At 49.3% G+C, this 15,888-nt stretch overlaps 3 protein-coding genes across 3 annotated transcripts; 1 reads left to right on the forward strand and 2 right to left on the reverse strand.

Moving 5' to 3' along the window:
• Nucleotides 1–8,057: 8,057 nt before the first annotated feature.
• Nucleotides 8,058–11,320, reverse strand: LOC9658222 (leucine aminopeptidase 1). Its single transcript, XM_002962095.2, has 12 exons — nucleotides 11,138–11,320; nucleotides 10,723–11,075; nucleotides 10,190–10,663; nucleotides 9,719–10,112; nucleotides 9,476–9,670; nucleotides 9,192–9,417; nucleotides 9,011–9,134; nucleotides 8,863–8,958; nucleotides 8,737–8,814; nucleotides 8,617–8,677; nucleotides 8,382–8,569; nucleotides 8,058–8,316 (listed from the first exon to the last, which is right to left on the reverse strand). Exons 3-12 carry the CDS (start codon nucleotides 10,460–10,462, stop codon nucleotides 8,182–8,184), a joined length of 1,770 nt encoding a protein of 589 aa, XP_002962141.2. The 5' UTR covers nucleotides 10,463–10,663; nucleotides 10,723–11,075; nucleotides 11,138–11,320; the 3' UTR covers nucleotides 8,058–8,181.
• Nucleotides 11,321–11,411: 91 nt separating this feature from the next.
• On the reverse strand, nucleotides 11,412–13,450 carry LOC9630715 (serine/threonine protein phosphatase 2A 57 kDa regulatory subunit B' beta isoform). Its single transcript, XM_002962096.2, has 2 exons — nucleotides 11,922–13,450; nucleotides 11,412–11,857 (listed from the first exon to the last, which is right to left on the reverse strand). Exons 1-2 carry the CDS (start codon nucleotides 13,158–13,160, stop codon nucleotides 11,462–11,464), a joined length of 1,635 nt encoding a protein of 544 aa, XP_002962142.2. The 5' UTR covers nucleotides 13,161–13,450; the 3' UTR covers nucleotides 11,412–11,461.
• A 200-nt stretch (nucleotides 13,451–13,650) lies between these two features.
• On the forward strand, nucleotides 13,651–15,735 carry LOC112348449 (pentatricopeptide repeat-containing protein At4g02750-like). Its single transcript, XM_024680939.1, has one exon. It carries the CDS (start codon nucleotides 13,651–13,653, stop codon nucleotides 15,733–15,735), a length of 2,085 nt encoding a protein of 694 aa, XP_024536707.1.
• Nucleotides 15,736–15,888: the final 153 nt, after the last annotated feature.

Genomic DNA, 15,888 nt, shown 5'->3' on the forward strand with positions numbered 1-15,888 from the left:
ATCAATAATTCAAATCAACACTTTTGAACTAGGAACTTTATCCCTTAAACTCACAAGGACCTTGTCCTTATTTTAGCCATAAGACCACCTAATGATCTAACCTTGGCACCTTAACAGGTTTGCCAATAGGTATTAGGTCTTCCAGACCTTTAAGTTGTTGACCATGACCCCGGGGGCATCCCCCACACTTGGCGGTGCACTCAAGCCAGCCCTTCCGGCTAAGGGTCCATAGCAACTGAGACTGGGTGTCCCCATTTCATTCACCACGTCCTTGGTGCCACTCGCACCAAAGTGTTCAAGTTAGATATGCCGAGCCACACTAAGCAATCTAACTGTGCATCACAACTCCGAGGCATCCCTCGCTTGGTGGTGTGCCCAAACCAATCTCCTCACTGAGAGTCCATGACCACCGAAAAATGAGTGTCCTCATATTCCAAACCATCACCACACCCTAGTGATTTGGGACTCGAACCCAAGCACTAGAGGGTCGGGACTCGAACCCAACCTCCGTATATGCATCTATGGATGGCATCACACAGGATGCCTGGTGTGACTCCCCACGCCGGTGCACCATCATGTACTTAAAGCGTGTTATAGATCACAGCTTAGGAACCGAGTTCCTCTGCACTGTTAAATCCTCTCACTTGACAAGTCTGTGATCATGCATGGACTCCTCTATGCTCGGCCCCATGGGCTACCCCTTTTGAAGTTAGCACCTTTAATTAGGGGATTTGTTCCCCTGACTTGCCAATCTCACTTAGCAAGTCATCCGGCCACCATAATATGGTTCATGCATAAGCGTGAAAGTCCTTAACCATCGACTTTCATTCAAAGCCCTCTTCTTTGAACACTCAAGAACTACTTCTCCAACCTTGATAGCCTCACCTCATGGCTAGCTTCAAGACCACGCTTCTGCTGCGCCACTCCGATTTCGCGCACTCTAGGAACCATTTACACTTGGCTTTCTAGATACTTATCTACCTAGAATTGTCTTTAGGAACATTCAAGGAACTCTGTTCCTTAGCTTGCCAAGGCTTCTCCTTCGCAAGCTCCCTACTCCCCATATGGTCTAACATGGATAATTCCACATTTTAGACTCTCTATGGCATCGTAGTTGCTAGTAGTAATATCCTTGAGCACCCTTTTGATTCTCCACTCCCAACTTGCATAACCACTGTTGGTTATGCCCTTCAATTTTTATGGTTCAGTTCCATCCCAATACTACTTACCTTTTGGCCTTATATGTTTCCTTTGGTTATTCTCCTCCAAACTAGGAGGATAGCTTTGCACCTTCTACCATGCCTTAGCAAGTATTCATAGGGATGAACCTACCCAATAGCTTAGGGAGTGGTTCCTCAATCTGGGCATGCTCACCTTATAATCCCACATATCGGGATTAACGTTGCTACTTATAGGCCTCTATATGCCTATTACTAGCCTTGCCAAAATCCCATTTTTTGTTTTATCCAAATCAAGTAGACGGATTTCTTCTGTCTCCAGAACCTTGGACGTTTGGATAGCACCTTCTATCCATCATTTGCTAGGGACTTAGTCTCTTGGGCATTATCTAATGCCCTTGTGACTCCAAACACCACCTCTTGGGGTTCTAGAGTGTTTGGGTGTCCCAATGATGGCGTCCTTGACAATGAGCATTTCCTTTTATTATGACATTGACTTACTATATTGCAACATAAGCAACTTATCCCCGATAAGGGTATATTTAACTTTTTTATGCTATTAAAAAGTCTTGGGTAGCTATCTTCTACCCGTTTAACCAATTACCTGCATCTCATGCTTAGTTGCCTCATAGTTGTCAAGTCCTACAACTCATTGCTTAGTGCTTCCACACCTCCATCATTATTTGGGTCACCACACTCCAACCACATGCCTTCCTGTATAAGCTATGCCATTCCCATTTCCATTGGGATTCCCTTGGCAAGGGGTTCTCATGAACCCATCAACATAACCTCAAGGCATCACACCTTGGCCCATTTGGTGTCTCCACACCATCGGCTCCATGCATCTGCCTTTATGATACTTTGCATTTGTGTCTAGGTCTTTGCCAAGACCAACCCAATTGTTTCTTATGCTAACTATCCGTTAGCACTACACCATAGTGTTCGCACACAACTCTGCACCAAAGTTGCTTTTTCTAGGAACACCTTTCCCAACACTTTAGCATGGCACATTCTGCCATCAATGAGATACCCTCTATTCTCATCCTTGGATCCTATGATCCCCCCCTATCATTTGTGGGGTACAACACACGTCAGTCCAAATGCTTCCATCAATCCTTCATGATTATTCCTTGACTCTATTTGAGTCCTCCAGCTTTTTGGACTTTGTCATCCGACGACCCATGAGGTCCCACCTTTGAGGTGTCAGCTCACTGGAATACAACTTCTTGTATTCAAGTCCTACTCACAAGGACCATCTTTGCAAGTGTTACTCCGACACTTGATTTGTTCTCTTGGGGCAACCTTTTGCCCCTTAGGACCACTTGTCCATATGATGAGAATACCAACTCATCCTCTAAGTACACCCCCAACTCCTTGGGTTGTTCCAACATTTATTAGAGGTAGCCCTGACTACCATTTCAAAGACTTATGTCCTCTTCCGTATTTGACCTTCCACAGTCATTAATTCCGATCTCAAATTCATGAGCACCAGCCTCAACTATATGAGGGTAATCTTGTGACTCCATTATCGTCTTGGAGTTTGCATCTTTCCCGTGATCCCAACTATAGTTGTTTACCATAACTACATTAGCCCGTTTGTCGCATCAAATGCTCATCTGGATCACATCCTCAACTCTCTGAGAAAACCCTCATACTATTCCCAAGATCCCAAAGTCATTCCCTTACTGGCCCTTTTCCATCCACCACATCGTGCACAAGTTCACACATGAAATCGAGTGGAGAGCCATGTCCTCTCGACATGCTACTCCTCGAGGATAGGTCCATACCTAGGACTTTCCAATTCCAATACAAGTGGTGATATACTTGGCCACCAATAAGAGTCGGACTAAGGAGCAGCTCTGATACCAAATTGTAAGCGACTAAATTTTCCATTCTACTTTAGTCACTTAACCACACCTTTGACCACTTGGAGGAGTCTCACTCACAACCTCCATAAGTCCTATTTTGGATTGGGCTTGCTAGCCCAGAGAATGGCATCTTCACCACTCAACCTTTGCACTTGGTCCAAGTGCTTCATGTATCTTATCCCATGACCGACACCCCAAGGTACCACCGACGCATCAGCCCGTTACGCTAAGGCCATGCCCATTCACCTTGGTCACACTGGTGGTTTAACCCCACCTACACCATAGTCCCGTCTAAGACTGGGTCATCTGTCCATGAGTGATCATCCCAGATCCACTCCTTAGCATCCTTAGGATGCCCATAGACATGGGGAATAGCCTTCCCTAATATCCCCTTTCACGTCCCCACCAAGTCCCTTTCTGCCCATGGCCGTGTTCGCCAACACTGCCACTAGATCAAGGCCCACAGGCCTGACCACTAAATCCCACGGTCCTCTGGGACTTCCTCACCACACGACTGTATCCTTGGTCATTACACCAGAGGACTACTCCTCTTCCTTTCCACATTTTAGGCCTTCGGGACAACATTTCGGAACACCATGGCCTTACACAAGCCTCGTGGGTACTCTCCCTGCCTTCCACCTTTGGGTGCTCTAGCCATGGGCTTAGAGTGAGGTTCCGTTGAGCCACGCCTGGTATCCAAGTAGGTAGTGCCACCCACACTTAGACTGGGAGCATCGGCTAGTCGATCTCCCGGGGGAACTAGAGCCTGCTCTTGAACACTTCACCAAGCTACCCCGCTTGTCGGTCCATGTTCACTTTAGTCTTGGACTTCCTAGTGGGCAGCTCATCACCCAACACTGGGTACAGCCTTCCTGGGCCAAACTGGCCTTTCCTGGCCAAACTAGCTCCACTACAGTCCTCCCCCTTACTATACTTTTGGAGTACACCAAACCCCCCAAGGTCTGGGAGACGAACACTTTGGGCTTTCACCCTCTCAGACTCGAACTCAGACTCAGACTCAGACTCGGGCTTGGGCTCGGTCTCGGCCTCGACCTTGGTCTCGATCTCGGTCCCGGTCTCGGTCTCGGTCTCGATTTCGACTTCGGACTCCATCTCGGATCCATCTCAAACTCCATCTCGGACTCCATCTCGGGTCCATCTCGAACTCCATCTCGGACTCCATCTCGGACTCAATCTCGGATCCATCTCAGGTCCACCTTGGACTCCACCTCGGACTCCATCTCGGACTCCATCTTGGACTCCATCTCGGGTCCATCTCAAACTCCATCTCGGGTCCGTCTCGGACTCAACCTTGGGTCCATCTCGGGTCCATCTCGGGTCCACCTTAGACTCCACCCTGGGGTCCTTCTCGGACTCCACTTCGGACTCCACTTTGGACTCCAACTCGGGTCCATCTCGGACTCCATCTCAAACTCCATCTTGGTCCATCTTGGACTCCATCTCGGACACTTCCACGTGTCATGTGTTGGTCCTTTTGGGTCCCTTTTTAGAGCCTCGCTTATTGCTCGCTTCGTGCTCATTCCTCGACCACTTTGTTGGGAGTTCCACTCCCGCTCTCGACCTTTCAAGTCGGAGCTTTTAGTCTAAACATGTTACACTCGTTTGGCTTTCGCTTCAGCCACTACCACATGGCACCCTTCCAGCTCCACTTTGGGGCCTAGGGATTTTGTGTCTCACAGCCATCTCCTTCTTCTCCCCCTTAGGACATGGTTGATGTACTTTGGAGAGCTTGTTGAATTGGAGTGCTAGAGTCGAAGTTGGGTATACAGTAAAGAAACCACTATATTCCTTGATAAGACTTAAAATATACTGATTTTTCCCATCATATATGCCCAAATAAAAGGAAATTTACCATGTTTGGAGAGTTGTTCTTTAAACCATTTAAGACTTGCTGTCCTTCAGGCCATTATGAGATTGTCAACATAAACACACACGACAATAAGTGAGCCATCATGAAAACAATAATGTAGATTCCAATCTGCTTCTACATGAGAAAAACTATAGTTAGAAAAAACTTGTGCAAAGTATTATACCAAATCCTTAGTGATTGTTTTAATCCATAAATGAGTTTATAAACTTCCTTTAGATTTGGAGGCTGTTGCTCATACACCAGTTCCTCCAATTGGCCATTGAGAAATGCATTCCTGACATCCATTTGCTCAATCTCAAGGTCTAAATGATTAGCAATTGCAAGAATAAACAAATAGAAACCATCTTAACTATGGGTGAGAAATTCTCACTATAATCAATTCCATGTGTATCCTTTTGTGACTAACCATACTTTATACCAATTAATCTCACCTGTCTCCTTATATTTTATTTTGTGAACCCACTTACATTGTATGATTGAAACTTTGCAAGGAACCTCCTATGATGAAATGAGTGTCCAAGAACCACTCTCCAATTGAGCATGATATTCATCTTGCATTGCTTCTCGCCAATGAAAATGTTGCAATCCAAAGTGTGCTTCATCTAAATTTGTTGGCTCGTGAATGACTTGTGTGGCTTGTGCATAATAATGTAGAATGTGGGATGTAGGTTTCCAAGGTTTGAGAGAATGTCTTGGTAGTGAACTAGCATTTGGAGCATCCAAAGATTCACCATTCTCTCACTCTAATAAGCCACTTTCTCTAGATCTTCATGAATAATATCCAATCACTAGAATTCTGAAGTGAAGTACCTTGTTTTTAGAGTTTAGAGCCATTATCATCCATAGCTAGAGAAAAAACTTCTTGAGGTAGTAGTGGATCCTCAGGTGGTGGTTCAAGAGGTAGTGGTAGTGGTGGTTCCATTGAAGAAGCCTCTGGAGTTGATACCACTTCCTCATCACTATTATTTCCATGTGCATTGATTAGAATTGAATGTAAAAAATACCTGGTGTCTTTCTTATTACTAATTGATGAAATAGATTACACTGGTACATCTTCTCGAAAGAAAATAGTACACCTAACCAGCACCTTCTTTTGACTAAAAATCCAAACCCAAGCCACCTCTAGTATTCTCACTATAGCCAAGCATCATGCATCTCATTGAGTGATCTTCCCATTTATTTTGTCTTTCCTCAACTGAAATGTATGCTACACACTCAAACACACATAAGTATGTAGTAGATGGTTTCGAACCTATCTAAATTTTGTATAACATTTTTATCCAGTATTGCTTTTGTAGGCAGAATATTTTGCACATGAACTGTAATATTCACAACCTTGGCCCAAAAGAATACTGAAACATTTTGATCTGGCTGCATTAAGGACTATTAACATCTTTCGCTCCACGACCCCATTTTGACCATATTCATATGGTGTAGAGATTTGGAGGAAGATACCACATGATGCAAGGATTGTCCAGAATTCTCATGAGAGAAGTTCCCATCCTCCATCGACTCTGAGTGTGCGGATTATCATTGCATATTTATTTTCTAACTCTCAAATCCATTCCAGAAACTTATGAGGCACCTCAAATTTCTGTCATAAGAAATATAATGACTTAGATCGTCCACAATTAGTAGGAAAGAACAAACACCATTGAGTGACTTTACTGGTGATGCTCCCCAAATGTCGACATAAACTAAATCAAAAACATTTTACCTCAAGTAGACACTTTTTTTGAAGGTGGCTTTTTTTTCATCTTAACTTGAAGATATACCTCACATGTCATACTGTCGCTAATATGCTTGTTTTTGCTCCATTCACACCCCATGACCACTCCCAATACCTTCTTCTTAGAGAACTTGGCTTCCATGATGGAAAACCATCGAAATGCATTATCATGAGAAAGAAGAAACTTCCCTTCTTCCTTTCCCCTCAGCCTGAGCCCTTACTGTCTAGTCTATTCTTGCCTTGAAGGAGAAACATTCAGATCCATATTGGAAAAGCCAGAGCCCGAGAAAAGAGAATCTTTTGATTTCTCTGATACTATGATGAAACAAGTGTAAAGGAAAAGTACTGGGCTTGTATTGATACTCCACTTCTTGATTTATAGTTCCTTTGATTGCACCTTGATCTCTCCTTGGTTCCAACAATCCACTTAGTAGGCCCAGTGGGCGACAGTTCCAGAACCCCAGCCTGTATCTGGTTACAGATGCTCAACTTTTGGAACCATGGTATTGCTCATGCTCTTGCTTTCGTTTTTCATAGTGTACTTTTCCTTGCACAGGGTGACACCCTGCTCAAAAGAATAGTGAGCAATGGAAGCACATAGGAGGTAAGGAGCGATCCCGCTTTGCCCTATAGTTGCTCACGTGAAAGTGTGACGTGAAATTCACTGGCAAAAGTTTTCCTTTAGCAAGGACACCGGGATTCCTTCCGGGAAAACCAGGCAATGCCTTCCCTGCGAACAACACCTTTCGGAATCCTCACCTCCGCGTTCCAACAACCTTCTCCTTTTCGTCCTTCAGAGTTTTTAGCAAGATGCCGAACTTCGGTATTTTCTGCATGCTTATTTTGTCTCAAAGCCGGAACTTATTCTGAAACTCAGGTATCCAATCGCAGCACTCGTGATTTGAACCCCAAAGTTATTGAATCTCCTCGTTGCTTCCAGTCATCAGCTTGGAATTTACCAGACAATAGTTCCCTTATCCATCCCGCTGCAAAGCAGCTTGGACTGGAGAGCACCCTGGTCTCGCTGGCCTCAATGGCCCAGCGAATCATTTCCAAAACGAAGCGGCTAATCACCACCCTTCCAGTGAAGTCCCCAACTCCGACCTGGGCCGATAGACGGGCACCAAGTTCCTCTCCTCGCCCCTCTCCGCTCACAGGCAATTGTCATCGGTGGCAATGCTGGAGGGAGAAAACCCCCAAGAAATGGTGGCATGATCTCAGTGATCCCACAATCTTGTAAACAAGGGGATTGTTTTCCTCCGCTGCTATTCTCACCCCTCACGCCCGGATCTCGTTGAGCATCTCTCGAGCGAAGGAAGGTGAAAAGGTTGCGAGGATGGCGATATGGAGAGGACGATCCTCATCCAGAACTGGATCAAGGAATATGCTAATTTTAAATTGATTCAATCTGTTATAATAAATGTAAATTGTTTTCCACGGGATTAACGACCGAGCAAAAATGAGCCTCAAGAAACAATCCTGCTGTGGGAAAAACCAACCTCTTTTTTTTTTACTTTACGAGGAGGATGCGTGCTTCGAAACCCATTCCACCAAGGTCCCCACAGCGAATCCAGTCGCCATTTTCTTCTTCTCGTTCCACACGGGTCCGGCGATGTCGAGATGAGCCCAAGGAATTTTCTCATCGACAAACTATCCATCCATCAAGAATGGAAGAGATTAGAAGTTCTTCCACAAGAACAAAACGAAAGAAGTACCTGTTTCAAGAAGAGCGACGCCGTTATGGATCCGCCAGGACGTCCACCCGTGTTCACCATGTCCGCGATTCCCGACTTCATCATCTCCCAGTAGTTTTCTTCCATTGGCATCCGCCATAGCTTCTCTCCGGCGGCGCTTGACGCTTGGGACAGTTCCTCCGCGAGCTCGTCGCTGGGAGTAAACATGCCTGTTTTGCCATGGAGTTAGAAAAACAACTCTAGGAGAGGACGTTACCTCCAATCTCGTTGCCCAACGCGATAATGCACGCTCCTGTCAAGGTTGCCAAATCCACGATCTGTTTTTGCAAAGAAGTTTAGCTCAGATACTTGGTAGCTGCAAAAAAGTAGCTTTTACCTTGTCAACCTTGAGGTTGCAAGCATATACAAGCGCGTCCGCCAACGTTAGCCGGCCTTCGGCATCAGTGTTGTTTACCTGAAACAACACAATTAAACCATTTGTGTGTTCTCAAAATCTTCGCACCTCAATCGTTTTCCCATTTGAAGCAGTGAGGATGTCGCCGGGTCTCATGCCCGCACCACTGATCATGTTTTCGCATGCCGCAACTATGAAATGGACCTGCAAGCATTCCCTCAGCACAATTATACGTAGCGAACGTGTGGAGAGTTACCTCCACTCCGAGAGGCTGAATAGCTCCAAGAGCTTTTGCTGCACCCAAGGCAGCTGCTGCGCCACCCATGTCAAACTTCATGAGCTCTATGCTCGAGCCTTGGATCTTCAAATTGTAGCCACCACTAGTTTAGCAAAAACGTTATAGCAAACCACAATAACATGGAAGCAATGAAAGATACCTGTCAAATGTAAGTCCCTTGCCAATAATTGCCAGCTTCGTCTTGACATCCCCACTTGGTGGCTTGTACTGCAAATGGATGAACTTCGGAGGATTCACCGAAGCAGCAGCGACTCCAAGGTAAGATCCCATCTTCAGCTCCTTACACTCGGCTTCGTCAAGAATTTTGGCCGTGAAAACATCACTGTGAGAGGATGCTATACTTACAGCCTCCTCGGCGAGCGCACCTAGAATTTTCGACCAAAGGTTACGAAGGAAAGAGAGTTTTCCAAGTCTAGAACTTACTAGGCGTAAGAACATTGGCAGGTGCATTGACGAGCTGCCTTGCTGATATCACTCCAGTGCAAACTTTCACCAAGTTTTGGAGTTTTTTCTCTAGTTCCGGTGCCGACCCAAGGCCCAAAATCTCCACTCTCTTCAACTTAGGTGCCTTTGGCTCTGATTTGAACCTTGTATCCTCAAAAGATCCCAGAATCACTCCTGCAAACTTAAAACGTTAGAGCGATCACGAACAATAGTTCGCGATACCTGAGGTAATGCCGGACGCTCCAGCGTTTGAATCAACTCCTTCTTGATCCAAAGCCGAGAGAACGATACCAACAGAGCTAGCTTGTGCTGTCTTTGCAGCAGCTGCAATGGATTCCCCAACTCCCTTCCACGGTCTGGCCAGCGAGCTCTTCTCCAATTTGCCAAGCCCGACAAGGCCAATCCTCTTGAAGCCCTGCCCGGGGATCCGCACAAACGATGCCTGGCCGGATTTCCCAGTGAAATCCTCCTCCGCTGCGACATCGGCCAGGAGCCCGTTTAAATCCTTGTCGAGAATTCCAAATGCCTCATCGCTCATCCCGCCCTCGAACACGGCAATTGCGAGCAAATCCCCCTTCCACTGCGATACGTCCAGCTCCGAGACGCGCACTTCCAGCTAGAATCATCACAAAGAAGAAAAGAAAAAGAAATCCCGACAGTCAGCCAAGAGAGATCGAAAAACCTTCGCTCTACCTCTGGAATCGGCTGCTCCGATGCCTTGGTGAGGCCGACCGTGGCAAGATCAGCCGCTGGAGACGACGAATCGAGCACCGTGCGCGCGTTTCCCACCTTTGTGGACATATCGCGCGTCATGGCGGCGTAGCGGAGGCGAGGAGGAGGACGACGATTGGAAGCGCTGGCGCACAGACAGTGTGATGCGGCGCCTAGAACAGCGTCCGCGCCTAACCTCACAGAAACCCTAGCCAAAACGTAGGCCCGGCCCCAAGCACATAGAGTGGCCGCCATAGCCTATGTTATACTCGCCTTGGCTATATGACATGGTTCCCAGGGGAAAACGCCGACGTGGACATAAAAGTGCCGCTAGCGTGGCAAAACACAATCACTATGACATGATTAAAGTCCTGAAGAACACCGTCTCGTGTTTTCCGCCTGACACAAAGTTCATTTCGCCCATGCTAGGCAATTCTTCGTACGATCACCGCAGGCCTAGATCGATCCATTCTCTGTTAGCGAGCGCTAGAAGTGGAGAACCAAAAAATTCTTACTTCACGCTGCCAAAGTTTTGTCCCGCTCGCTCGAGATCGCAAGTTGCAAATCTGGCACAGTGCCAGAGATTTTAGTCATGAAATGAAACAGTGTGTGGCTCCAAGAAGAACTCTTACTGCTGGCCAGAGCTTTCCTCGATCGAATGCGACTGGATAATCAATCCACCAAAGTTTTAAGACGCTAGAGCGAGATGATCCAAAGGAGCAAAGGCGGTATCTAGTGACAAAGAGATACTTGCTTGGAGAAAAAAGACTCTTACTTCGAGGAACTCGCAGCGAGCGCTGATTGATGGACTGCTTTTTAAAAGCTCGCTAGCTAGTACTCGTACGTGGATATGTTCTTCCCGAGGAGGCTAGAAGCAAGGAAACAAACAGGGAATTAGGCAAAAGAAGAGCCTCAATCAGAGCCACCGACCATTCAGTGCATCAAAGAGCTGGCTGTGCGAAAGAAGACACTGGCCTGGTAGATCCGTTCGTAGTCCATTCCCATCGCCTCTCTCGCCTCGATTCTCGCTCGTTCTACCCCGTTTCTACACGAAATATCAATTGAATATTGCGCAATCGCCAAATCCCTGGAAAAAAAGCTCTAAGATCATGCTTGCCGGCGCCATTGGCACCTAGATCTAGCGCCAGCGCTCTCAACCTCGACGAGAAATCTCTCGCATTGTCCAGCGCCACTCCAAGAGCCCTAAAAATACAAACAAATAGATTCCCACTTTTAAAAATCAAACGTTCCTTCCTATTGGTGGCTCCCTTGTTGCTTGCCCGACGCGAAGCTTACACCGTTGCATGGAGATGCCGACGCCGATGCCAAAAGATTCTCGCCGGTCGATCCACTCCTGGCCGCTGCTGCCGCCTCCAATCTCCTCCACTTGGCCTCCCTCTTGTCCTCCACCACCTTGTGCTTGGCCTCCTCCTCCTCAAACCTCTTCTGGCACTCGCTAAACAGCTCGGGATCCATCTCTACCAGCATCTTGCGGACGTTGAGCGTCAAGTTGTGGACCGTCTGGTTCCAGTGGCTCCGGCTGTTCTTCTCCAGCGAGCTGAACACCAGCGGAAGAATCACTTGCCGGTTCTGCGCAACCAGGTTGACAATGTGATCGTTGTTCCAGAGAAACAGCGCTCTCTCGGCTACCTGTGCGAGAAAGAAAAACCAGTTTTTGTTAGCTTTCGATCCTGGCAGCGTGAACACTACTGACCTGGAAGTGAGAGCTGTTGAGGCAGCGCGCGAGCTGACGAAACAACGGGACCATACAGCGCTGGAACTCGGCGGCTTGAGTTCCTTCCAGGATCTCCTCCATCTCGCCCAGGAAGAGCACCTCTTTCTGGCTGTTGACAACGGGCCAGTATTTGAGAAGCCCCCGGATGACCGTGTCCGCCAGCTTCAGATCCTTCTCCACGAACTGCGTGATGCAGTACGAGAGCTGCTGGTGGTACTGCGACACGAACCTCGGCTTGTGCAGCGGGATGAGCGCCCGGACGAGGAAGAGCTTGTGTTCTTCCTTGAGCGGCAGCGCGAAGCCGTTGATGATGCTCCCCAGGATCTCGAGCAGCTCCGCGATGCCGTTGTGCCTCTCGGTCTCGAAGATGAACCGATAGAAGATGTTGTTGATGGCCTTCCGGATGAATGGCCGGTGGACCATGAACTTGCCGTAAATCCTGTGAAGGATGGTCTTGAGGTAGTCCCTCTCCCTGGGATCGTCCGAGTCGAACAGGTCCAGAAGCCTCAGGACGAAGGCGTGGTCGACGTATCTCTTGGCGATCTTGGCGTCCGTGTCAGTCGAAACCACGTAGCGCAGCAAAAACTCGTAGACGAGCTGCAAGTGTGGCCATGCAGGATCCATGATCGGCTCCTCCTCCTCTTGCTCCAAGCTCTCCGACGACCCCGACAAATCCCTCGCGGATGGCGGCAAAGATCGGTGGATGTTGGCTGTGACCATCTTCACAACCTCCTCCGACACCACCTCGTTGAGCTTCCCCGTCGTCCCCGAGGAGATGTAGTCGACGAGCTCCAGCAGCGTCTGGCGCTTCATCTCTTTCTCCTTTGGATTCTTGGACGAGTCCGTGAAGTCGAAGGTGATGGAGCAGAGCTTGAGCTTCCGGACGAGTAGCGCTTGGCGGTCGGAGCTGGGAACGTCCTTGAGCGACACTAGCGGATCTGAGAAAGAGGTGGGTTGTCCATTCAAGGAGCTCTGGAGCTCCAGAGGCTTCGCTTGCAAGCTCTGGTACTGCTGCTGCTGCTGCTGCTGCTGCTGTATCAAAGGGCCGGAGCTACTCCTATAAGCGGTGGCAGCAGTAGCGCTGGATTTCCCGGCCGCCGCGCCCGCGCGACCATTCTGATGAGCTACCCCATTGGATTTCCTATCCCCGGACGATTCATTGTCCACTTTGGTCGATGCCGAGAGCTTGGGAAACCAATACCGCCATTTCTTCTTCATCCCTGCGCAGGGCGAGCCTCACATCTAGCAATGTATCCTTTCCCTGCCGCAGATCCTTGCCCCAGCGGCGGCCTAAAACCCTCAAATTCCGGAGATCCACGCCGATCTTACCTCGCAGCCAGCGAATGCGCGGCATTCTCCATACCTCGCGAAGAACAGCCGGATCTGTGGCCGGCAGATCCAGCCCATGGGGAGGCGACCCCCGCCGATTCGTGGCCACAGTAGGGATTGCAGCCGCGGCAGCTCAATCGCGAGCGGATCTTCGCTGCTCGTCCCTCAAACCCTAGGCGCTATCTACCTATCCATCGCAGCCGCAAACAATACTCTAGCAATGAGATAGAATATATAAGTGATTATAGCCCCAAAGCTCTGGCAAAATAAATGAGAGGATTCTAGATCCTTGGAATCTCCCCCCACGAAAGAAGAGCTCTTCTTCCAATCTTGCTTTCGATCGTTCGTTCGTCATGCTACATTTCTCGATCCGGGAGGAATGCCAGCTCCAAGCGCGCAGGATCTCGCGGCGGCGGCGCGGCAGTGCGGCGGTGCCAGGGATCTCGCCTCCGCCCGACGCCTGCACGCTAGGGTTTGCTCCAGCGAGCACCGTGCGAGCCTCTTCCTCGCGAATCTGCTCATCGAGATGTACGGGCGATGCGGCGGCGTGGAGGACGCGCGCCAGTTGTTCCTCTCGCTGCCGGATCCCAATGTTTTCTCCTGGAATATCATGATCCAGTGCCTGATCCAGAATGGACTCGTCGAGGAGGCAGCGGGGACGTTTGATCAGATGCCGGTCAGGAGCATCGTCTCCTGGAATTCGATGATCGCGGCGAATGCTCACGCTGGAAACATGCGCCAGGCACTGGATCTCTTCGATCGGATGCCGCAGAAGGACATCGTCTCTTGGAACTCGATCATCTCTGGCTACGTCCAAAACGGAGAAATCTCGAAAGCGCTAGCTCTCTTCGATCGGATGCCCGAGCACGATGTTTTCTCTTGGTCAGCGGCGATCATAGCAAATGCCCAGATAGGGAATCTTGCGGCCGCTGTGATCATCTTCTCCACAATGGCGGAGTGGAATGTGATCGCCTGGAACTCCATGATCACCTTGTACGCGCAGAATGGATTCCTCCGTCACGCCAAGAGCTGCTTCGATTCGATGCCCGAGCGAGACATGGCTTCCTGGAATGCGATGCTGGCAGCATTTGCCCATGGCGGGATGATCCAAGAGGCGATCGATCTCTACCACCTGATGCCACGATGGGACACTCTCTCCTGGAACGTAATGATCTTCGTGTTCGCGGCGGCAGGAAAGATCCACAGAGCCAGGGAGATCTTCGACAGCCAGCGAGAGAGAAGCCCGAGCTCTTGGAACTCGATGATCGCGGCCTACGCGCAGATGGGCGATTTGGAAGAAGCTCGCAGGCTGCTGGAAGCGATGGCGCTGCCGGATCCTCTGTCCTGGGCACCACTGCTAGCTGCTTACGCACAGAAGGGAGAGATCGCGGAAGCAAAATCCCTGTTTGATCGGCTGGATCGCAACAAGAGCATCGTCTCCGCAAACTCGATGATCTCGGCCTACACGATCTCCGGCAAGATCGACGCGGCTGCCACGATCTTCGACCAGATGCCCCAGAGAAATACCGCTACTTGGAACGCGATGCTCGCGGCGTATGCCCAAAGCGGCGATGTCTCCATCACGACCAGATTCTTCCACTCCATGCCGGCTCGCAGTGTCGTCTCGTGGACCACCATGATCGCGGCAGTGAGCGAGAGCGGCGATCCAGGCCTGGCCAGGAAGATCTTCGACGGAATGTTGGATCGAAGCACTGTCTCCTGGAACTCGATGATCACGGGGTATGCCAGTAACGATCTCTCCGACCAAGCGATTGTGCTCTTCCAGCTGATGATCGCGGAAGGAGTCCAGCCCGATGAGATCACTTTCGTGGCTGCTCTAGCCGCTTGCGCCGACTCGCAAGACTTAGAACAAGGCCAGCGAATCCATAGCATGATCGCGGAGTACGATTCCAAGGCAACTTCCACCACCATCGCCACCAGCGTTTCTTCGTCTCTCATCGCCATGTATGGGAAGTGTGGCTGCCTCGAGACCGCTGCTCACGTCTTCCACAGCGTTGCTCGCAAGGATCTGGTCTGCTGGAACGCGATGATCGCGATTTACGGCCAAGCTGGTCACATCGTCCGGTCCCTCGAGACCTTTCACAGCCTACACCTGGAAGGAATGCTGCCGGATCAAGTCACGTTCGTCTGCGTTCTAGCTGATTGTAGCCACGCTGGTCTGCTCGAAGTTGGCTACCAGATCTTCTGCTCGATCACTGTGAGCTACGGACTATCCTTGCTCGGAGATCACTGCCGCTGCATGGTTGATCTCCTCGGACGCTCTGGCCGGCTGGAAGAGGCCGAGGAGTTGATACGTTCCATGCCATCCCAGGCGGGGAGCTCCGCCTGGACGAGCCTGCTTGCTTCTTGCCGGATCCATAGCGACGCACGGCGAGCCGCCAGAGCCGGGCGGTATGCTAAAGCACCAGTTTTGCTCACCAATATCCTCGTCGAAAGTCACTGATATTTTTTTTTTAGTTTTCCATAGATCATAGGCGAGAAGTATCGATGAAGAACACGAAACAATATCCTCCGCGTAGAGCTGGAAAACGTTGAATGCTTCGATGCTGCAAACTTGAAAGTTGTAGCAAAATAGACTACCTCTTCCCACAGGAGC

The sequence above is a fragment of the Selaginella moellendorffii genome, unplaced genomic scaffold (genome assembly GCF_000143415.4).
Source record: "Selaginella moellendorffii unplaced genomic scaffold, v1.0 SELMOscaffold_1, whole genome shotgun sequence".
Taxonomy (NCBI): Eukaryota; Viridiplantae; Streptophyta; class Lycopodiopsida; order Selaginellales; family Selaginellaceae; genus Selaginella; species Selaginella moellendorffii.

Excerpts from the sequence above, each read along its gene's own strand:
- LOC9658222 (XM_002962095.2), bottom strand. The coding sequence starts at position 10,462 with ATGGCGGCCACTCTATGTGCTTGGGGCCGGGCCTACGTTTTGGCTAGG. Across the intron at positions 10,113-10,189 it reads CGGAGCAGCCGATTCCAGAG|CTGGAAGTGCGCGTCTCGGA; the intron begins GTAGAGCGAAGG and ends TGATGATTCTAG. Across the intron at positions 8,815-8,862 it reads CAAATGGGAAAACGATTGAG|GTAAACAACACTGATGCCGA; the intron begins GTGCGAAGATTT and ends GTGTTGTTTCAG.
- LOC9630715 (XM_002962096.2), bottom strand. The coding sequence starts at position 13,160 with ATGAAGAAGAAATGGCGGTATTGGTTTCCCAAGCTCTCGGCATCGACC. Across the intron at positions 11,858-11,921 it reads TCAACAGCTCTCACTTCCAG|GTAGCCGAGAGAGCGCTGTT; the intron begins GTCAGTAGTGTT and ends TTTCTCGCACAG.
- LOC112348449 (XM_024680939.1), top strand. The coding sequence starts at position 13,651 with ATGCCAGCTCCAAGCGCGCAGGATCTCGCGGCGGCGGCGCGGCAGTGC.